Source organism: Coregonus clupeaformis, chromosome 6 (assembly GCF_020615455.1).
Source record: "Coregonus clupeaformis isolate EN_2021a chromosome 6, ASM2061545v1, whole genome shotgun sequence".
NCBI classification, from domain to species: domain Eukaryota; kingdom Metazoa; phylum Chordata; class Actinopteri; order Salmoniformes; family Salmonidae; genus Coregonus; species Coregonus clupeaformis.
This window is the reverse complement of record NC_059197.1, coordinates 51,109,080-51,132,273: the sequence shown is the minus strand read 5'-3', so window position 1 is coordinate 51,132,273 and position 23,194 is coordinate 51,109,080. Positions and strand designations below refer to the sequence as shown.

Here is a 23,194-nt window from a genome sequence, read left to right as displayed (position 1 = left end):
CCCTCCATCCTTCCCTCCATCCATCCTTCCATCCCTCCATCCTTCCATCCTTCCATCCATCCTTCCCTCCATCCATCCTTCCATCCCTCCATCCTTCCCTCCATCCCTCCTTCCCTCCATCCCTCCCTCCATCCCTCCATCCTTCCCTCATCCCTCCATCCCTCCATCCCTCCATCCCTCCTTCCCTCCATCCCTCCCTCCATCCCTACATCCTTCCATCCATCCTTCCATCCCTAAATCCTTCCTTCCATCCTTCCATCCATCCCTCCATCCTTCCATCCTTCCTTCCCTCCATCCATCCATCCATCCTTCCATCCTTCCCTCCATCCTTCCCTCCAGCCATCCATCCTTCCATCCTTCCCTCCATCCATCCATCCTTCCATCCTTCCCTCCATCCATCCATCCTTCCCTCCAAATCTCCTTCCCTCCATCCCTCCATCCTTCAATCCATCCATCCATCCTTCCATCCTTCCCTCCATCCATCCATCCTTCCATCCTTCCATCCTTCCATCCATCCATCCATCCATCCCTCCATCCTTCCATCCTTCCATCCCTCCATCCTTCCATCCTTCCATCCCTCCCTCCATCCTTCCATCCATCCTTCCCTCCATCCATCCATCCATCCATCCCTCCATCCTTCCATCCTTCCATCCCTCCATTTTTATTTATTTATTTATTTTATTTAACCTTTATTTAACCAGGTAAGCCAGTTGAGAACAAGTTCTCATTTACAACTGCGACCTGGCCAAGATAAAGCAAAGCAGTGCGATAAAAACAACAACACAGAGTTACATATGGGGTAAACAAAACATAAAGTCAAAAATACAACAGAAAATATATAAACAGTGTGTGCGAATGTAGTAAGTTATGGAGGTAAGGCAATAAATAGGCCATAGTGCAAAATAATTACAATTATAGTTTAGTATTAACACTGGAGTGATAGATGTGCAGAAGATGATGTGCAAATAGAGATAATGGGGTGCAAATGAGCAAAATAAATAACAATGTAAATAACAATATGGGGATGAGGTAGTTGGGTGGGCTAATTTCAGATGGGCTGTGTACAGGTGCAGTGATTGGTAAGGTGCTCTGACAACTGATGCTTAAAGTTAGTGAGGGAGATAAGAGTCTCCAGCTTCAGAGATTTTTGCAGTTCATTCCAGTCATTGGCAGCAGAGAACTGGAAGGAATGGCGGCCAAAGGAGGTGTTGACTTTGGGTATGACCAGTGAGATATACCTGCTGGAGCGCATACTATGGGTGGGTGTTGCTATGGTGACCAATGAGCTAAGATAAGGCGGGGATTTGCCTAGAAGGGATTTATAGATGACCTGGAGCCAGCGGGTTTGGCAACGAATATGTAGTGAGGACCAGCCAACAAGAGCGTACAGGTCACAGTGGTGGGTAGTGTATGGGGCTATGGAGACAAAACGGATGGCACTGTGATAGACTACATCCAATTTGCTGAGTAGAGTGTTGGAAGCTATTTTGAAAATGACATCGCCGAAGTCAAGGATCGGTAGGATAGTCAGTTTTAAAATAAAATAAAATCAAATTTTATTGGCCACATGCGCCGAATACAAAAGGTGTAGATATTACAGTGAAATGCTTACTTACAGCCCTTAACCAACAATGCATTCATTTTTTAAATAAAAAAGTAAAATAAAACAACAACAAAAAAGTGTTGAGAAAAAAAAGAGCAGAAGTAAAATACAATAACAGTAGGGAGGCTATATACAGGGGGGTACCGGTGCAGAGTCAATGGGAAATAACAGTAGGGAGGCTATATATACAGGGGGGTACCGGTGCAGAGTCAATGTGTAATAACAGTAGGGAGGCTGTATATACAGGGGGGTACCGGTGCAGAGTCAATGTGTAATAACAGTAGGGAGGCTGTATATACAGGGGGGTACCGGTGCAGAGTCAATGTGCGGGGGCACCGGCTAGTTGAGGTAGTTGAGGTAATATGTACATGTGGGTAGAGTTAAAGTGACTATGCATAAATAATTAACAGAGTAGCAGCAACGTAAAAAGATGGGGTGGGGGTGGGGGGGCAGTGCAAATAGTCCAGGTAGCCATGATTAGCTGTTCAGGAGTCTTACGGCTTGGAGGTAGAAGCTGTTGAGAAGTATTTTGGACCTAGACTTGGCACTCCGGTACCGCTTGCCGTGCGGTAGCAGAGAGAACAGTCTATGACTAGGGTGGCTGGAGTCTTTGACAATTTTGAGGGCCTTCCTCTGACACCGCCTGGTATAGAGGTCCTGGACACAACGGTATGCTTCATCTGACCACTTTTTTATTAACCGAGTCACTGGTGCTTCCTGCTTTAGTTTTTGCTTATAAGCAGGAATCAGGAGGATAGAGATGGTCAGATTTGCCAAATGGAGGGCGAGGGAGAGCTTTGTATGCGTCTCTGTGTGTGGAGTAAAGGTGGTCCAGAGTTTTTTTTCCCTCTAGTTGCACATTTAACATGCTGGTAGAAATTAGGTAGAATGGATTTAAGTTTCCCTGCATTAAAGTCCCCAGCCACTAGGAGCGCTGCCTCTGGATGAGCGTTTTCCTGTTCACTTTATGGCCTTATACAGCTCATTCAGTCCAATCTTAATGCCAGCATTGGTTTGTGGTGGTAAATAGACAGCTATGAAAAATATAGATGAAAACTCTCTTGGTAAATAGTGTGGTCTACAGCTTAAGATGCTCAACCTCAGGCGAGCAAAACCTAGAGACTTCCTTAGTATTTGATTTTGTGCACCAGCTGTTGTTTACAAATATACACAGACCGCCACCAATCTTCGTCCAATACGAGGTGAGTAATCGCTGTCCTGATATCCAGAAGCTCTTTTTGGTTATAAGAGACGATGGCAGAAACATTATGTACAAAATAAAAATAAATTACAAATAACGCGGAAAAACACACATAATAGTACAATTGGTTAGAGGGCTGTAAAACGGCAGCCATCTTCTCTGGCACCATTCATACATGTGATTTTACGCCATTTTACGAGGGCACGTTTAGCAGCATGACTGAAGGAGGCTTTGTTGCGAAATAGGAAGCCGATTCTAGATGTAACTTTGGATTGGAGATGCTTAATGTGAGTCTGGAAGGAGAGTTTACAGTCTAACCAGACACCTAGGTATTTCTAGTTGTCCACATATTCTAAGTCAGAACCGCCGAGAGTAGTGATTCTAGTCGGGTGGGCGGGTGCAAGCAGCGTTCGATTGAAGAGCATGCATTTAGTTTTACTAGCGTTTAAGAGCAGTTGGAGGCCACGGAAGGAGTGTTGTATGGCATTGAAGCTCATTTGGAGGTTTGTTAACACAGTGTCCAATGAAGGGCCAGATGTATACAAAATGTGTCGTCTGCGTAGAGGTGGATCTGAGAGTCACCAGCAGCAAGAGCGACATCATTGATATCCATCTCTCCATCCTTCCATCCATCCATCCTTCCATCCCTCCATCCCTCCCTCCTTCCCTCCATCTCTCTATCTATCCATCCTTCCATCCCTCCATCCCTCCCTCCTTCCCTCCATCTCTCTATCTATCCATCCTTTCATTCCTCTATCCTCATCTCTGTGTCCTTCTAGATCTCTTACATTATCTATCCTTTATCGCTCACCCTATTTCCCTCCCTACTGTCTCTCTCTTCACCTCTCCCTCTTTCCCTCTTTCCCTCTTTCTCTCCCTACTGTCTCTCTCTTTACCTCCCCCTTTCCCTCTTTCCTTCCCTACTGTCTCTCTCTTCACCTCTCCCTCTTTCCCTCTTTCCCTCTTTCTCTCCCTACTGTCTCTCTCTTCACCTCTCCCTCTTTCCCTCTTTCCCTCTTTCCCTCCCTACTGTCTCTCTCTTTACCGCTCCCCCTTTCAGCCTCCCTCCCTTCCCATCTCCCTATCCATTTTCCCTACCATGTGCACAATTGTGCAAATCCAGACCCTTTTCCTCTCCTCCCTCCTTCACTTCCTCTCCTCCCCCCCTTCACTTCCTCTCCTCCCCTCCCAGCCTTTCTCTACTCCCCTCCATCCCTCTTTCTCTCTCTCTCTCTCCTTCTCTCCCTCCCTCAACTTTTCTGTTCCCCCAGCCCATGTTGTCCGGCTGAGCGCCCGGGCGGCCGGGATATCATAAATATATTGCTTCCTCCTGAGTAATTACACGCCAACAAGTTTTAGAAACTGGCAATTTCCACAGCGATTAATTGAGATCTCTTCATGTGGCAGCACCACATACAAGCTGGCAAACACGCATGAATGCTTTCTCATAATGCATAAAAGTATTGTTAATGTCATTCCAATTATCTAGCCCCGCCATACGTTTGACAACACAGCAGTACACCATACACCAAAAAAAACGAAGCGATAGCTTGGCAGTTGGGACTTATGGATGGTGGGGTTGTGTACTGTGCCAACTATAAACCTGTTGGATCAGATCACAGTCAACTCTCATTTAGCAGTTATCTTTTGTTGTTTAGGCTCTATCTCTCTCCTCTCTCCTCCTCTCTCCTCTCTCCTCTCTTCTTCTCTCCTCTCTCCTCTCTCCTATCTCCTCTCTCCTCTCCTCTCCTCTCCTCTCCTCTCCCCTCTCCTCTCTCCTTCTCTCTCCTTTTATCTCCTCTCTCCTCTCTCCTCTCTCCTCTCTCCTCTCTCCTATGTCCTCTCTCCTGTCTCCTCTCCTCTCCTCTCCTCTCCTCTCCTCTCCTCTCCTCTCCTCTCCTCTCCTCTCCTCTCCTCTCCTCTCCTCTCCTCTCCTCTCCCGTATCTCCTTCTCTTTCCTCTCTCCTATCTCCTCTCTACTCTCCTCTCTCCTTCTCACTCCTCTCTCCTCTCTCCCCTCTCCCTGTCTCTCCTCCTCTTCTCTCTCCTCCTCTAGACACTCTCACCTCTCTCTTCTCCTCTCTAATCTCTCCTCCTTTCTCTCCTCTCATTCTCACTATCACTCTCCTCTCCTCTCCCCTCCTCTCTCCTCTGCTCTCCTCTCCCTCTCTTCTCCTCCATCTCCTCTCTCCTCTCTCCCCCCTAAGTCCTCCTCCTCCTCTCCCCTCTTCTCCTCTCTTTTCTCTCCTACACTACATCCTCTCTCCTCCTCTCCTCCTTCCTTTTCTCTCATCTCTCCCTGTCTCTCCTCCTCTCTCCTCTCTGCTCTCGTCTCCTCTTTCTGCTCTCTCCTCTCCTCTTCTACATCCTCTCTGCTATCTCCTCTTCTCTCCTCTTCTCTCCTCTCTCCTCCTCTCTCCTCTTTCCTCCTCTATCCACTCTCCTCTCTCCTCCTCTTCTCTCCTCTCTCCTCCTCTCTCCTCTCTCCTCCTCTTCTCTTCTCACTCTTCTCTATTCATCGACATCCTCTCTCTTCTCCTCTTCTCTCCTCTCTCTTCCCCTACATCCTCTCTCTTCTCCTCTTCTCACCTCTCTCCTCCTCTCCATTCTCCTCTCTCCTCTCTCCTACTCTCTCCTCCTCTCTCCTCTCCTCCTCTCTCCTCCATCTCCTTTCTCCTCTCCTACGTCCTCTCTCCTCTCTCCCTTCTCCTTGACTCTCCTCCTCTTCCTCCTCTCTCCTCGCTCCTCCTCTTCTCTCCTCTCTTCTCTCCCCTCCTCTAGATACTCTCACCTCTCTCTTCTCCTCTCTCCTCTCTCCTCGTTTCTCTCCTCTCCTCTTATTCTCGCTATCGCTATCGCTCTCCTCTCCTCTCCTCTCCTCTCCTCTCTCTCCTCTCCTCTCCTCTCCTCTCCTCTCCTCTCCTCTCCTCTCCTCTCCTCTTCTCTCCTCTCATCTCTCCTCTGCACTCTTCTCACTCTCTGCTCCTCTCTCCTCCTTCTCTCTCCTTTCTCCTCTCTCCTCTCTTCTCCTCCATCTCCTCTCTCCTCTCTCCTCCCCTATGTCAACTCTCCTCTCTCCTCTCTCCTCTTCTCCTCTGTTTTTTCTCCAACACTACATACTCTCCTCATCTCTCCTCTTCTCTCCTCTCTCCTCCTCTCTCCTCTCTCCTCCTCTCTCCTCTCTCCTCTCTCCTCCTCTTCTCTCCTCTCTCCTCTCTATTCCTCGATATCCTCTCTTCACCTCCTCTCTCCTCTTTCCTCTCCTCCGCTACATCCTCTCTCTTCCCCTCTTCTCTCCTCTCCTCCCCTACATCCTCTATCCTCTCCTCTCTCCTCTCCTCCTCTGTCCTATTTTCTACTTTCTCCTCCTCTATCCTCTTCTCCTCTCTCCTATCTCCTCTCTCCTCTCCTCCTCTCTCCTCTCTCCTCTCTCCTCTTCTCTCCTCCCCTCTTCTCTCCTCCTCTCATCCTCTCTCCTCTCTTCCTCTCTACTCTCTCCTCCTCTCTCCTCCTCTCCTCTCCCCCTCTCTCCTCTCTCCTCCTCTCTCCTCTCCTCCTTTCTCCTCTCCTCCTCTCTCCTCTCCTCCTTTCTCCTCTCCTCCTCTCTCCTCTTCTTCTCCTCTCATCCTCTCTCCTCTATCCTCTTCTTCTCCTCTTCTCTCATCTCTCCACTCTCCTCCTCTCTCCTTGAGGTGTCTCGCTGCGGCAGTGCCACATAAAAGTTGGCAAACAATCCTGAACGCTTTCTCATAATGCATAAATGTATTGTTAATGTCACAACAATTACCTTGCCCGGCCATACGTTTGACAGCACAGCCATACACAAAAAAAGAAGAAGCGATAGCTTGGCAGTTGGGACTTATATTCTATTTTGGGGATGGTGGGGTTGTGTACTGTGCCAACTATAAACCTGTTGGATCAGATCAAAGTCAACTCTCATTTAGCAGTTATCTTATGTTGTTAGGCTCTATCTCTCTCCTCTCTCCTCCTCTCTCCTCCTCTCTCCTCCTCTCTCCTCCTCTCTCCTCTTCTCCTCTCTCCTCATCTCCTCTCTCCTCTTCTCCTCTCTCCTCCTCTCTCCTCCTCTCCTCCTCTCTCCTCTCCTCCTCTCTCCTCCTCTCCTCCTCTCCCCCTCTCTCCTCCTCTCCTCCTCTCCTCCTCTCTCCTCTCTCCTCTTCTCCTCTCTCCTCCTCTCTCCTCCTCTCCTCTCTTCTCCTCTTCTCTCCTCTCTCCTCCTCTCGCCTCTCCTCCTCTCTCCTATTTTCTCATCTCTTCTCCTCTCTTCTCCTCTTCTCTCCTCTCTCATCCTCTCTCCTCTCTCCTTCTCTTCTCCTCTCTTCTCCTCTTCTCTCATCTCTCCACTCTCCTCCTCTCTCCTTGAGGTGTCTCGCTGCGGCAGTGCCATATAAAAGCTGGCGAACCCTCCTGAACGCTTTCTCATAATGCATAAATGTATTGTTAATGTCACAACAATTACCTTGCCCGGCCATACATTTAACAGCACAGCAGTACATCATACACCAATTTATATTTTGTGCCAACTATAAACCTGTTGGATCAGATCACAGTCAACTCTCATTTAGCAGTTATCTTTTGTTGTTTAGGCTCTATCTTTCTCCTCTCCTCCTCTCTCCTCTTTTCCTCTCCCTACTCTCTCCTCTCCTCCCTCCTCTCCTCCTCAACATCCTCTCTCCTCTCCTCTTTCCTCCTCTCTCCTCTTCTCTCCTCTCTCCTCCTCAACATCCTCTCTCCTCTCCTCTTTCCTCCTCTCTCCTCTCCTCCCTCCTCTCCTCTTTCCTCCTCTCTCCTCTCCTCCCTCCTCTCCTCCTCTCATCCTCTCTCCTCTCCTCTTTCCTCCTCTCTCCTCTCCTCCCTCCTCTCCTCCTCTCCTCATCTCATCCTCTCTCCTCTCCTCTTTCCTCCTCTCTCCTCTTCTCCCTCCTCTCCTCCTCTCATCCTCTCTCCTCTCCTCTTTCCTCCTCTCTCCTCTTCTCCCTCCTCTCCTCCTGTCTTCTCTCTCCTCCTCTATATACATCTCTCATTCTCAGTGAAAGCAAGCATGTAATGTATTCTCTGGCAGTAAATGTCAGTGCAGCTGCCTAGCCTCGCGGCATCTCTCTCTCTCTCTCTCTCTCTCTCTCTCTCTCTCTCTCTCTCTCTCTCTCTCTCTCTCTCTCTCTCTCTCTCTCTCTCTCTCTCTCTCTCTCTCTCTCTCTCTCTGTCATTTACACCACTTGCAGACATATAGGAGTGATGCTGCAGTGACGTGATAGTTGTTTAGAAAATCCTTTATTTCACTTCGGGCTGAGGCGCTTTGTGTGTGTGTGTGTGTGTGTGTGTGTGAGTGCCTGTGTGTGTGTGTGTGTGTGTGTGAGTGCCTGTGTGCGTGTGTGTGTGTGTGTGAGTGCCTGTGTGTGTGTGAGTGCCTGTGTGTGTGTGTGTGTGTGTGTGTGAGTGCCTGTGTGTGTGTGTGTGTGAGTGTGTGTGTGTGTGTGTGTGTGTGTGTGCCTGTGTGTGTGTGTGTGTGTGAGTGCCTGTGTGTGTGTGTGAGTGCCTGTGTGTGTGAGTGCCTGTGTGTGTGAGTGCCTGTGTGTGTGAGTGCCTGTGTGTGTGTGTGAATATTGTGTTTGTGTATGTGTGTGAGTTGTTCTACTGTCTGCACTGCCTCATAGGTTGGTTGTCATGACACCCAGGGAAGGAAAACTTGGAGGTCGGTCTGCTGCTCCGTATGGGGAAGCATGAAATCCACCCAGACTGGAACTATGCACCATTCAGCCGGCTAAACCTCTCAGACGGGACAGTTCTACAGATTCTATATGCCACTCTAGTTCCTGAAGGGTGCAGTCTTAGTTGTGTGGACCCAGGATGGGCAGGTTTTTGTTCCAGCCCACTATTAGCACACCTAAATGAATTAATGAAGGCCTTTATAGGTAGAAGAAGGTACGCAAGGTGGACTCACTTACTCCAGCTGACGAAAGCTTATTCAAAAAGGGCTTGATCACTGGACTAAAGCTAATTCAACAATGGCTTGATCACTAGTCTAAAGCTAATTTAACAATGCCTTGATACCTAGACTAAAGCTAATTCAACAATGGCTTGATGCCTAGACTAAAGCTAATTCAACAATTGCTTGATACCTACACTAAAGCTAATTCAACAATGGCTTGATACCTAGCCTAAAGCTAATTCAACAATGTCTTGATACCTAGACTAAAGCTAATTCAACAATGGCTTGATACCTAGACTAAAGCTAATTCAACAATGGCTTGATAACTAGACTGAAGCTAATTCAACAATGGCTTGATACCTAGACTAAAGCTAATTCAACAATGGCTTGATACCTAGACTAAAGCGAATTCAACAATGGCTTGATAACTAGACTAAAGCCAATTCAACAATGGCTTGATACCTAGACTAAAGCTAATTCAACAATGGCTTGATTCCTAGACTAATGCTAATTCAACAATGGCTTGATACCTAGACTAAAGCTAATTCAACAATGGCTTGATAACTAGACTAAAGCCAATTCAACAATGGCTTGATACCTAGACTAAAGCTAATTCAACAATGGCTTGATACCTAGACTAAAGCCAATTCAACAATGGCTTGATACCTAGACTAAAGTTAATTCAACAATGGCTTGATACCTAGACTAAAGCTAATTCAACAATGGCTTGATACCTAGACTAAAGCTAATTCAACAATGGCTTGATACCTACACTAAAGCTAATTCAACAATGGCTTGATACCTAGACTAAAGCTAATTCAACAATGGCTTGATACCTAGACTAAAGCTAATTCAACAATGGCATGCTAACTAGAATAAAGCTAATTCAACAATGGCTTGATACCTAGACTAAAGCTAATTCAACAATGGATTGATACCTAGACTAAAGCTAATTCAACAATGGCTTCATACCTAGACTAAAGCTAATTCAACAATGGCTTGATACCTAGACTAAAGCTAATTCAACAATGGCTTGATACCTATACTAAAGCTAATTCAACAATGGCTTGATACCTAGACTAAAGCTAATTCAACAATGGCTTGATACCTAGACCAAAGCTAATTCAACAATGGCTTGATACCTAGACTAAAGCTAATTCAACAATGGCTTGATAACTAGACTAAAGCCAATTCAACAATGGCTTGATACCTAGACTAAAGCTAATTCAACAATGGCTTGATACCTAGACTAAAGCCAATTCAACAATGGCTTGATACCTACACTAAAGCTAATTCAACAATGGCTTGATACCTAGACTAAAGCTAATTCAACAATGGCTTGATACCTAGACTAAAGCTAATTCAACAATGGCTTGATAACTAGATTAAAGCTTATTCAACAATGGCTTGATACCTAGACTAAAGCTAATACAACAAGGCATGATAACTAGACTAAAGTTAATTCAACAATGGCTTGATCACTAGATTGGAAGAAAAATCTAAGAGAGAGGTTAGGCAGGAGAAAATGGTGGACAGGATAGTTTGACAGGATAGTTTGACAGGATAGTTTGACAGGATAGTTTGACAGGATAGTTTGACAGGATAGTTTGACAGGATAGTTTGACAGGATAGTTTGACAGGATAGTTTGACAGGATAGTTTGACAGGATAGTTTGACAGGATAGTTTGACAGGATAGTTTGACAGGGAAGACTTTCCTCCAGTGTGGAAAACCCTGTGGTGTGGAATGACAATCCCCTCTACTCTTCTCCTCCCTCCTTGTCCCCTCTCCCTCCTCACTTCTCCTCCCTCCTTGTCCCCTCTCCCTCCTCACTTCTCCTCCCTCCTTGTCCCCTCTCCCTCCTCACTTCTCCTCCCTCCTTGTCCCCTCTCCCTCCTCACTTCTCCTCCCTCCTTGTCCCCTCTCCCTCCTCACTTCTCCTCCCTCCCTCCTTGTCCACTCTCCATCCTCTTCACTTCTCATCATCTTCCCTCTCTTCCCTCTCCTCCCTCTCCTCCCTCTCTTCCCTCTCCTCCCTATCCTCCCTATCCTCCCTCTCCTCCCTATCCTCCCTCTCCTCCCTATCCTCCCTATCCTCCCTATCCTCCCTCTCCTCCCTATCCTCCCTCTCCTCCCTCTCCTCCCTCTCCTCCCTCTCCTCCCTCTCCTCCCTCTCCTCCCTCTCTTCCCTCTCGTCCTCCCTTCTCCTTATTTAGTCTCACCCATCACCTGTCACCATCTACCTCTGTCTGTCTCTGTCTCTCTCTCTCTCTCCTTCCTCTCTCTCTTCTTTCCTATGTACCATTTTCTCCTCTCCTCACCCATCACCTGTCACCATCTACCTCTGTCTGTCTCTCTCTCTCTCTCTCCTTCCTCTCTCTCTTCTTCTCCTATGTACCATTTTTCTCCTCTCCTCACCCATCACCTGTCACCATCTACCTCTGTCTGTCTGTCTCTCTCTCTCCTTCCTCTCTCTCTTCTTTCCTATGTACCATTTTCTCCTCTCCTCACCCATCACCTGTCACCATCTACCTGTGTCTGTCTTTGTCTCTCTCTCTCCTTCCTCTCTCTCTTCTTTCCTATGTACCATTTTCTCCTCTCCTCACCCATCACCTGTCACCATCTACCTCTGTCTGTCTCTCTCTCTCTCTCCTTCCTCTCTCTCTTCTTTCCTATGTACCATTTTCTCCTCTCCTCAACCATCACCTGTCGCCATCTACCTCTGTCTGTCTCTGTCTATCTCTCTCCTTCCTCTCTCTCTTCTTTCCTATGTACCATTTTATCCTCTCCTCACCCATCACCTGTCACCATCTACCTCTGTCTGTCTCTGTCTCTCTCTCTCTCCTTCCTCTCTCTCTTCTTTCCTATGTACCATTTTCTCCTCTCCCTCACCCCATCACCTGTCACCATCTACCTCTGTCTGTCTCTCTCTCTCTCTCCTTCCTCTCTCTCTTCTTTCCTATGTACCATTTTCTCCTCTCCTCACCCATCACCATCTACCTCTGTCTGTCTCTGTCTCTCTCTCTCCTTCCTCTCTCTCTTCTTTCCTATGTACCATTTTCTCCTCTCCTCACCCATCACCTGTCACCATCTACCTCTGTCTGTCTCTGTCTCTCTCTCTCCTTCCTCTCTCTCTTCTTTCCTATGTACCATTTTCTCCTCTCCTCACCCATCACCTGTCACCATCTACCTCTGTCTGTCTCTCTCTCTCTCTCCTTCCTCTCTCTCTTCTTTCCTATGTACCATTTTCTCCTCTCCTCACCCATCACCTGTCACCATCTACCTCTGTCTCTGTCTCTCTCTCTCTCCTTCCTCTCTCTCTTATTTTCCTATGTACCATTTTCTCCTCTCCTCACCCATCACCTGTCACCATCTACCTCTGTCTGTCTCTCTCTCTCTCTCCTTCCTCTCTCTCTTCTTTCCTATGTACCATTTTCTCCTCTCCTCACCCATCACCTGTCACCATCTACCTCTGTCTGTCTCTCTGTCTCTCCTTCCTCTTCTCTCTTCTTTCCTATGTACCATTTTCCTCCTCTCCTCACCCATCACCTGTCACCATCTACCTCTGTCTGTCTCTGTCTCTCTCTCCTTCCTCCTCTCTCTTCTTTCCTATGTACCCATTTTCTCCTCTCCTCACCCATCACTTGTCACCATCTACCTCTGTCTGTCTCTCTCTCTCTCTCCTTCCTCTCTCTCTTCTTTCCTATGTACCATTTTATACTCTCCTCACCCATCACCTGTCACCATCTAACTCTGTCTGTCTCGCTCTCTCTCTCCTTCCTCTCTCTCTTCTTTCCTATGTACCATTTTCTCCTCTCCTCACCCATCACCTGTCACCATCTACCTCTGTCTGTCTCTCTCTCTCTCCTTCCTCTCTCTCTTCTTTTTTCCTATGTACCATTTTTCTCCTCTCTCACCCATCACCTGTCACCATCTACCTCTGTCTGTCTCTCTCTCTCCTTCCTCTCTCTCTTCTTCTCCTATGTACCATTTTCTCTCTCTCACCCTCACCTGTCACCATCTACCTCGTCTGCTCCCTCTCTCTCTCCTTCCTCTCTCTTCTTTCCTATGTACCATTTTTCCTCTCCTCACCCATCACCTGTCACCATCTACCTCTGTCTGTCTCTCTCTCTCTCTCCTTCCTCTCTCTCTTTCTTTCCTATGTACCATTTTCTCCTCTCCTCACCCATCACCTGTCACCATCTACCTCTGTCTGTCTCTGTCTCTCTCTCTCCTTCCTCTCTCTCTTCTTTCCTATGTACCATTTTCTCCTCTCCTCACCCATCACCTGTCACCATCTACCTCTGTCTGTCTCTGTCTCTCTCTCTCCTTCCTCTCTCTCTTCTTTCCTATGTACCATTTTCTCCTCTCCTCACCCATCACCTGTCACCATCTACCTCTGTCTGTCTCTGTCTCTCTCTCCTTCCTCTCTCTCTTCTTTCCTATGTACCATTTTCTCCTCTCCTCACCCATCACCTGTCACCATCTACCTCTGTCTGTCTCTCCCTCTCTCTCCTTCCTCTCTCTCTTCTTTCCTATGTACCATTTTCTCCTCTCCTCACCCATCACCTGTCACCATCTACCTCTGTCTGTCTCTGTCTCTCTCTCTCCTTCCTCTCTCTCTTCTTTACTATGTACCATTTTTTCTCCTCTCCTCCACCCCATCACCTGTCACTATCTACCTCTGTCTGTCTCTGTCTCTCTCTCTCCTTCCTCTCTCTCTTCTTCCTGTACTATTTTTCTCTCCTCACTCCATCACCTGTCACCATCTACCTCTGTCTGTCTCTGTCTCTCTCTCTCCTTCCTCTCTCTCTTCTTTCCTATGTACCATTTTTCTCCTCTCCTCACCCATCACCTGTCACCATCTACCTCTGTCTGTCTCTGTCTCTCTCTCTCTTCCTCTCTCTCTTCTTCCTATCATACCATTTTCCTCTCCTCACCCATCACCTGTCACCATCTACCTCTGTCTGTCTCTCTCTCTCTCTCCTTCCTCTCTCTCTTCTTTCCTATGTACCATTTTCTTCTCTCCTCACCCATCACCTGTCACCATCTACCTCTGTCTCTGTCTCTCTCTCTCTCCTTCCTCTCTCTCTTCTTTCCTATGTCCTTTTTCTCTCTCTCTCCACTCATCACCTGTCACCATCTACCTCTGTCTGTCTCTCTCTCTCTCTCCTTCCTCTCTCTCTTCTTTCCTATGTACCATTTTTCCTCTCCCTCTCCTCACCCATCACCTGTCACCATCTACCTCTGTCTGTCTCTGTCTCTCTCTCTCCTTCCTCTCTCTCTTTCTTTCCTATGTACCATTTTCTCTCTCTCTCACCCATCACCTGTCACCATCTACACTCTGTCTGTCTCTCTCTCTCTCCTTCCTTCTCTCTTCTTTCCTATGTACCTTATTTTTCTCTCTCTCACCCATCACCTGCTCACCATCTACCTCTGTCTGTCTCTCTCTCTCTCTCCTTCCTCTCTCTCTTCTTTCCTATGTACCATTTTCTCCTCTCCTCACCCATCACCTGTCACCATCTACCTCTGTCTGTCTCTCTCTCTCTCTCCTTCCTCTCTCTCTTCTTTCCTATGTACCATGTTCTCCTCTCCTCACCCATCACCTGTCACCATCTACCTCTGTCTGTCTCTCTCTCTCTCTCTCTCCTTCCTCTCTCTCTTCTTTCCTATGTACCATTTTCTCCTCTCCTCACCCATCACCTGTCACCATCTACCTCTCTGTCTCTCTCTCTCTCTCTCTCCTTCCTCTCTCTCTTCTTTCCCTATGTACCATTTTCCTCTCCTCACCCATCACCTGTCACCATCTACCTCTGTCTGTCTCTGTCTCTCTCTCTCCTTCCTCTCTCTCTTCTTTCCTGTGTACCATTTTCTCCTCTCCTCACCCATCACCTGTCACCATCTACCTCTGTCTGTCTCTGTCTCTCTCTCCTTCCTCTCTCTCTTCTTTCCTATGTACCATTTTCTCCTCTCTCCTCACCCATCACCTGTCACCATCTACCTCTGTCTGTCTCTCTCCTCTCTCTCTCCTTCCTCTCTCTCTTCTCCTATGTACCATTTTCTCCTCTCCTCACCCATCACCTGTCACCATCTACCTCTGTCTGTCTCTTCTCTCTCTCTCCTTCCTCTCTCTCTTCTTTCCTATGTACCATTTTCTCCTCTCTCCTCACCCATCACCTGTCACCATCTACCTCTGTCTGTCTCTGTCTCTCTCTCTCCTCTCTCTCTTCTTTCCTATGTACCATTTTCTCCTCTCCTCACCCATCACCTGTCACCATCTACCTCTGTCTGTCTCTCTCTCTCTCTCCTTCCTCTCTCTCTTCTTTCCTATGACCATTTTCTCCTCTCCTCACCCCATCACCTGTCACCATCTACCTCTGTCTGTCTCTCTCTCTCTCTCCTTCCTCTCTCTCTTCTTTCCTATGTACCATTTTCTCCTCTCCTCACCCATCACCTGTCACCATCTACCTCTGTCTGTCTCTGTCTCTCTCTCTCCTTCCCTCTCTCTTCTTTCCTATGTACCATTTTCTCCTCTCCTCACCCATCACCTGTCACCATCTACCTCTGTCTGTCTCTCTCTCTCTCTCCTTCCTCTCTCTCTTCTTTTCCTTATGTACCATTTTCTCCTCTCCTCACCCATCACCTGTCACCATCTACCTCTGTCTGTCTCTCTCTCTCTCTCCTTCCTCTCTCTCTTCTTTCCTATGTACCATTTTCTCCTCTCCTCTCACCTATCACCTGTCACCATCTACCTCTGTCTGTCTCTCTCTCTCTCTCCTTCCTCTCTCTCTTCTTTCATATGTACCATTTTATCCTCTCCTCACCCATCACCTGTCACCATCTACCTCTGTCTGTCTCTCTCTCTCTCTCCTTCCTCTCTCTTCTTTCCTATGTACCATTTTCTCTCTCCCTCACCCCATCACCTGTCACCATCTACCTCTGTCTGTCTCTCTCTCTCTCTCCTTCCTCTCTCTCTTCTTTCCTATGTACCATTTTTCTCCTCTCCTCACCCATCACCTGTCACCATCTACCTCTGTCTGTCTCTCTCTCTTTCTCCTTCCTCTCTCTCTTCTTTCCTATGTACCATTTTCTCCTCTCCTCACCCATCACCTGTCACCATCTACCTCTGTCTCTGTCTCTCTCTCTCTCTCCTTCCTCTCTCTCTTCTTTCCTATGTACCATTTTCTCCTCTCCTCACCCATCACCTGTCACCATCTACCTCTGTCTGTCTCTGTCTCTCTCTCTCCTTCCTCTCTCTCTTCTTTCCTATGTACCATTTTTCTCCTCTCTCACCCATCACCTGTCACCATCTACCTCTGTCTGTCTCTGTCTCTCTCTCTCCTTCCTCTCTCTTCTTCTCCTATGTACCCTTTTCTCCTCTCCTCACCCATCACCTGTCACCATCTACCTCTGTCTGTCTCTGTCTCTCTCTCTCCTTCCTCTCTCTCTTCTTTCCTATGTACCATTTTCTCCCTCTCCTCCACCCATCACCTGTCACCATCTACCTCTGTCTGTCTCTCTCTCTCTCTCCTTCCTCTCTCTCTTCTTTCCTATGTACCATTTTCTCCTCTCCTCACCCATCACCTGTCACCATCTACCTCTGTCTGTCTCTGTCTCTCTCTCTCCTTCCTCTCTCTCTTCTTTCCTATGTACCATTTTCTCCTCTCCTCACCCATCACCTGTCACCATCTACCTCTCTCTGTCTCTGTCTCTCTCTCTCCTTCCTCTCTCTTCTTTCCTATGTACCATTTTCTCCTCTCCTCACCCATCTCCTGTCACCATCTACCTCTCTCTGTCTCTGTCTCTCTCTCTCCTTCCTCTCTCTCTTCTTTCCTATGTACCATTTTCTCCTCTCCTCACCCATCACCTGTCACCATCTACCTCTGTCTGTCTCTGTCTCTCTCTCTCTTCCTCTCTCTCTTCTTTCCTATGTACCATTTTCTCCTCTCCTCACCCATCACCTGTCACCATCTACCTCTGTCTGTCTCTCTCTCTCTCTCCTTCCTCTCTCTCTTCTTTCCTATGTACCATTTTCTCCTCTCCTCACCCATCACCTGTCACCATCTACCTCTGTCTGTCTGTCTCTCTCTCTCCTTCCTCTCTCTCTTCTTTCCTATGTACCATTTTCTCCTCTCCTCACCCATCACCTGTCACCATCTACCTCTGTCTGTCTCTGTCTCTCTCTCTCCTTCCTCTCTCTCTTCTTTCCTATGTACCATTTTCTCCTCTCCTCACCCATCACCTGTCACCATCTACCTCTGTCTGTCTCTGTCTCTCTCTCTCCTTCCTCTCTCTCTTCTTTCCTATGTACCATTTTCTCCTCTCCTCACCCATCACCTGTCACCCTTCATCTCCTTCTCTCTTTCCGTCTCTCCCTCCTACGGAGATCCCTCTCTCCATGGTTCACACATCAAATGTTTCTTCTCTTCTGTGCACTCCCTCTCTCTCATGGGGGGGTTGCCATGGTGACAGATCAGATGGATGATTGACAGGACCCTGGGCTCCAGTAGCCCCACCCTCCCTCTGAACACCTCACACAGCTAGCCGGACGCTGCCACTAACAAATCCCATGTCACACGCGCACACACACACACACACACACACACACACACACACACACACACACACACACACACACAAATAGACATACATGTATAGTAATGAATACACACTTTTAAGTGTGTATGTGTGTGTGTTTTTGTTTATGTCTGCGTTTGCTTGTGTGCACGTGTGTGTGTCACACTCTTTACCAGCCATACCAGCTTTAAAAGCCACAGCATCTCTCTACACTAGTCTCTCTGGCGAGACAGACAGAGCTAAGGGCCACACTAACACTTGTTTTTTTGTGCTGTTAAATTGTCTCCTGAGAATATTCTTAAGAAGGGAAGAGAGTGTTCCCAATGTGAAACGATTAACACAAATCTGAATTAATATGATTTAAATCTAATTTAATTAAATCACTCCACCGTTGCTTCGACTTGCATCAGCCAACCCATGCTCTTCCCCGAAGACTTATTAGACGTAAGTCATAATACCCTGAAAACTTTTGTAGTGTTCTGGAAGGTGGTTTTAATAATGAGCTCTGTTTAAGGGCCTATGGCTTAGAAAGCAGACTGTATTGTACTGCATTATCTAAGCTGAATGTAACATCAAAACCCAACACAATATTTCTCAGTCTGCATTTGTATTTATTTATTTTTGTTCTAACGTGAGCGACGTATGGGTTATTATTTTGTATTTATTTATTTTTTAGGGGGTAGATCAGCTTTAATTGTCACGGTTTCGGCCGAGACTGCTCCTCCTCCTGGTTCGGGCAGGCTTCGGCGTTCGCCGTCCCCGGAGTACTAGCTGCCACCGTTGAATGTTTCGTGGTGTGATTGCTTTGGTCTGTCTTGTACACCTGTGTCTGTTTGTGTTCTGATTACGTGTCCTATAAGTTCCCTGTTTTGTATTGGTTAGATTGTGTGTTGTTGTCTGCCTGTCGTTCGGAGCTGCGTGTTGACGCTCTGTTTGTTTGTTTAGTGTTTACGCATGGTTTACGTATTCACTCGCCTCTGTTTGTTTCGAGGCCGTGTATTGTATTTTACACTTTCGACTAGTAAAGTCTGTTGGACGAAGCCTCTGTGTCCTGCGCCTGACTCCTCCACCACATCCACATCGGTTCATCTGACATTAATATTGCAGATACATTGTAACTTCCATCAATGTAATTGTCTGCATCACTTCCAATCCCCCATATGTTTTTTTTTCTTTCTTTGAACAGTGAGAGACAGAGTAACAACAAAAAAATCCAGAAAAATGCATGTAAAAATGTTATAAATTGATTTGCATTTTAATCAGGGAAATAAGTATTTGACATGACTTAGTACTTGGTGGCAAAACCCTTGTTGGCAATCACAGAGGCCAGACGTTTCTTGTAGTTGGCCACCAGGTTTGCACACATCTCAGGAGGGATTTTGTCCCACTCCTCTTTGCAGATCTTCTCCAAGTCATTAAGGTTTCGAGGCTGACGTTTGGCAACTCGAACCTTCAGCTCCCTCCACAGATTGTCTATGGGTTTAAGGTCTGGAGACTGGCTAGGCCACTCCAGGACCTTAATGTGCTTCATCTTGAGCCACTCCTTTGTTGCCTTGGCCGTGTGTTTTGGGTAATTGTCATGCTGGAATACCCATCCACGACCCATTTTTCAATGCCCTGGCTGAGGGAAGGAGGTTCTCACCCAAGATTTGACGGTACATGGCCCCGTCCATCGTCCCTTTGATGTGAAGTTGTCCTGTCCCCTTAGCAGAAAAACACCCCCAAAGCATAATATTTCCACCTCCATGTTTGATGGTGGGGATGGTGTTCTTGGGGTCATAGGCAGCATTCCTCCTCCTCCAAACACGGCGAGTTGAGTTGATGCCAAAGAGCTCCATTTTGGTCTCATCTGACCACAACACTTTCACCCAGTTCTCCTCTGAATCATTCAGATGTTCATTGGCAAACTTCAGACGGGCCTGTAGATGTGCTTTCTTGAGCAGGGGGACCTTGCAGGCGCTGCAGGATTTCAGTCCTTCACGGCGTAATGTGTTACCAATTGTTATCTTGGTGACTATGGTCCCAGCTGCCTTGAGATCATTGACAAGATCCTCCCGTGTAGTTATGTGCTGATTCCTCACCGTTCTCATGATCATTGCAACTCCACGAGGTGAGATCTTGCATGGAGCCCCAGGCCGAGGGAGATTGACAGTTATTTTGTGTTTCTTCCATTTGCGAATAATCGCACCAACTGTTGTCACCTTCTCACCAAGCTGCTTGGCGATGGTCTTGTAGCCCATTCCAGCCTTGTGTAGGTCTACAATCTTGTCCCTGACATCCTTGGAGAGCTCTTTGGTCTTGGCCATGGTGGAGAGTCTGGAATCTGATTGATTGATTGCTTCTGTGGACAGGTGTCTTTTATACAGGTAACAAGCTGAGATTAGGAGCACTCCCTTTAAGAGTGTGCTCCTAATCTCAGCTCGTTACCTGTATAAAAGACACCTGGGAGACAGAAATCTTTCTGAATGAGAGGGGGTCAAATACTTATTTCCCTCATTAAAATGCAAATCAATTTATAACATTTTTGACATGCATTCTTCTGGATTTTTGTTGTTGTTATTCTGTCTCTCACTGTTCAAATAAACCTATCATTAAAATTATAGACTGATCATTTCTTTGTCAGTGGGAAAACTTACAAAATCAGCAGGGGATCAATTACTTTTTTTCCCTCACTGTACATACAAATATACATATCCTTTAAAAAATATATATTTCCCTTTATTACTTTCCAACCCCACCACCCCTTCCCTAATTGGAGTAAACTAGTGAACAACAACGCTTAGGCCTCTACTTCCAGCTTATACAGTTGAAGTCAGAAGTTTACATACACTTTAGCCAAATACATTTAAACTCAGTTTTTCACAATTCCTGACATTTAATCCTAGTAAAACTTCCCTGTCTTAGGTCAGTTAGGATCACCACTTTATTTTAAGAATGTGAAATGTCAGAATAATAGTAGAGAGCATGATTTATTTCAGATTTTATTTATTTCATCACATTCACGGTGGGTCAGAAGTTTACATACACTCAATTAGTATTTGATAGCATTGCCTTTAAATTGTTTAACTTAGGTCAAACATTTTGGGTAGCCTTCCACAAGCTTCCCACAATAAGTTGGGTGAATTTTGGCCCATTCTTCCTGACAGAGCTGGTGTAACTGAGTCAGGTTTGTAGGCCTCCTTGCTCGCACATGCTTTTTCAGTTCTGCCCACACATTTTCTATAGGATTGAGGTCAGGGCTTTGTGATGGCCACTCCAATACCTTGACTTTGTTGTCCTTAAGCCATTTTGCCACAACTTTGGAAGTATGCTTGGGTTCATTGTCCATTTGGAAGACCCATTTACAACCAAGCTTGAACTTCATGACTGATGTCTTGAGATGTTGCTTCAATATATCCACATCTATTTTGTGAAGTGCACCAGTCTCTCCTGCAGCAAAGCACCCCCAAAGCATGATGCTGCCACCCCCGTGCTTCACGTTTGGGATGGTGTTCTTCGGCTTGCAAGCCACCCCCTTTTTCCTCCAAATATAACGATGGTCATTATGGCCAAACAGTTCTATTTTTGTTTCATCAGACCAGAGGACATTTCTCCAAAAAGTACGATCTTTGTCCCCATGTGCAGTTTCAAACCATATTGTGGCTTTTTTTATGGCGGTTTTGGAGCAGTGGCTTCTTCCTTGCTGAGCGGCCTTTCAAGTTATGTCGATATAGGACTTGTTTTACTGTGGATATAGATAATTTTGTACCTGTTTCCTCCAGCATCTTCACAAGGCTCTTTGCTGTTGTTCTGGGATTGATTTGCACTTTTCGCACAAAGTACATTCATCTCTAGGAGACAGAACGCGTCTCCTTCCTGAGTGGTATGACGGCTGCGTGGTCCCATGGTGTTTATACTTGCGTACTATTGTTTGTACAGATGAACGTTGTACCTTCAGATGTTTGGAAATTGCTCCCAAGGATGAACCAGACTTGTGGAGGTCTACAATTTCTTTTTCTGAGGTCTTTGCTGATTTCTTTTGATTTTCCCATGATGTCAAGCAAAGAGGCACTGAGTTTGAAGGTAGGCCTTGAAATACATCCACAGGTACACCTCCAATTGACTGAAATGATGTCAATTAGCCTATCAGAAGCTTCTAAAGCCATGACATCATTTTCTGGAATTTTCCAAGCTGTTTAAAGGCACCGTCAACTTAGTGTATGTAAACTTCTGACCCACTGGAATTGTGATACAGTGAATTATAAGTGAAATAATCTGTCTGTAAACAATTGTTGGATAAATTACTTGTGTCATGCACAAAGTAGATGTCCTAACCGACTTGCCATAACTATAGTTTGTTAACAAGAAATGTGTGGAGTGGTTGAAAAACAAGTTTTAATGACTTCAACCTAAGTGTACGTAAACTTCCGACTTCAACTGTACATACTACATACATTTTATCGACACAAAATTACAAAATTAAATGTTGTTTGTTTTTACTCCTGAACTTCCTCTAACCTGAACCTCTCTGATAATTTTCATGATGTCCATCCGGTTTGCTTCTATATGCCATGTCTTTCTAACTGTGCTCTTTCACAAGAGTTTTCAACCTATGACCTATAACCTATAACCTATAGACAACCTTTGGGTTTGTTACCTTTTATTTTTTTTCAAAACGATACGTATTATACATGTTACACTTATCATTCCTGTTTCTAACCTGTCTCTCTTTCCTTCTTCTCTCTCTCTCTCTCTGTTGGTCTGCCTGTTGGTCAGTCTGTATTTCTAACCTGTCTCACTCCTTCCCTCTCCCCCCAGCGGATGATGGTTCCTGTTTCTAACCTGTGTCTCTCTTCTCTCTCCCCCCAGCGGATGATGGTTGTGGGGGTACGTTGAGAGGTCAGAGTGGTGTGATCACCAGCCCCAACTACCCAGGGGAGTACAGCAACAACGCAGACTGTACCTGGACCGTCCTGGCTGAGCCTGGAGACACCATCGCCCTGATCTTCTCTGACTTCACACTGGAGGACGACTATGACCTGCTGGAGGTCAGCGGCACAGACGGGTCCTCCCAGTGGTGAGTACCCAGCCCGAGGGGGCCGTTTTGTGGAGAGGGGTGGGGTATGGTGTTTGATGGTTGGTAAACTGCTGGAGGTAGGGTTGCTGAGTGGCACTCTATGTAGTGAGTACCCAGCCGGGGTGGCTTCTATGTAGGGCAAGGATCGGGAGAGGGTGGGGTATGGTGCTGGTTGGTTGGTCTACTGCTGGAGGTCAGCAGCACAGAGGGGTTGTCCCAGTGGTGAGTACCAAGCCAAGGGGGACGTTTTGTGGGGAGCAGATGGTGAGAGGGTGGGGCTTGGTGCTGGTTAAAATATTTACCTTTACATTTACATTTTAGTCATTTAGCAGATGCTCTTTACTGTGCTATTACCTGCAGGAAATCAGCATGTCCTGTCTCTAGCTTTATTTAGCTGTTTTAAATTTAAAGAAGATATGATTAGTGATTACTGGTGAGCTTGTTCCTTGGTTTGTCATAGCTGTAATGCTACACGGATATGATTGCTACAGCAGCTTGTTCGTGTGTCTTCTCTTTAGTACATTTTGTTCTCTCCTGAATGAATAGATGATGCTCTTGTCTCACGGCTCGTGAGACATCTCAGCGTCCTACCTGTTGATTTGCTGTTGAAATTCTGATGGATGGATCTGGTTGGCTACTCAGCTGTGACTGTCTGTGGGGAGTTGCAGTCTGATGAAGAGAGCTCTGCTCTGGATGTAATTCATTAATTACTGTGATTCAAGCGTTCAAGATGATGGTGCCGACAGACAAGGTCGCCCTGTTGCTAGCTTCTACCGAACTTTGCAGTTTTTTTTGGGGGGGGGGGTTAATA

The 23,194-nt window shown here is 46.5% G+C and overlaps 1 protein-coding gene across 1 annotated transcript in view; it reads left to right on the top strand.

Annotated features, from left to right (window-relative positions):
- LOC123485810 (CUB and sushi domain-containing protein 2-like) overlaps window positions 1-22,387 on the top strand; it is a 158,337-nt gene extending 135,950 nt beyond the window's left edge. The window contains exon 5 of the mRNA XM_045216939.1: window positions 22,176-22,387. Coding sequence (XP_045072874.1) covers window positions 22,176-22,387 — 212 coding nt within the window. The remainder of the gene's footprint in view (window positions 1-22,175) is intronic.
- The last annotated feature ends 807 nt before the right edge of the window (window positions 22,388-23,194 follow it).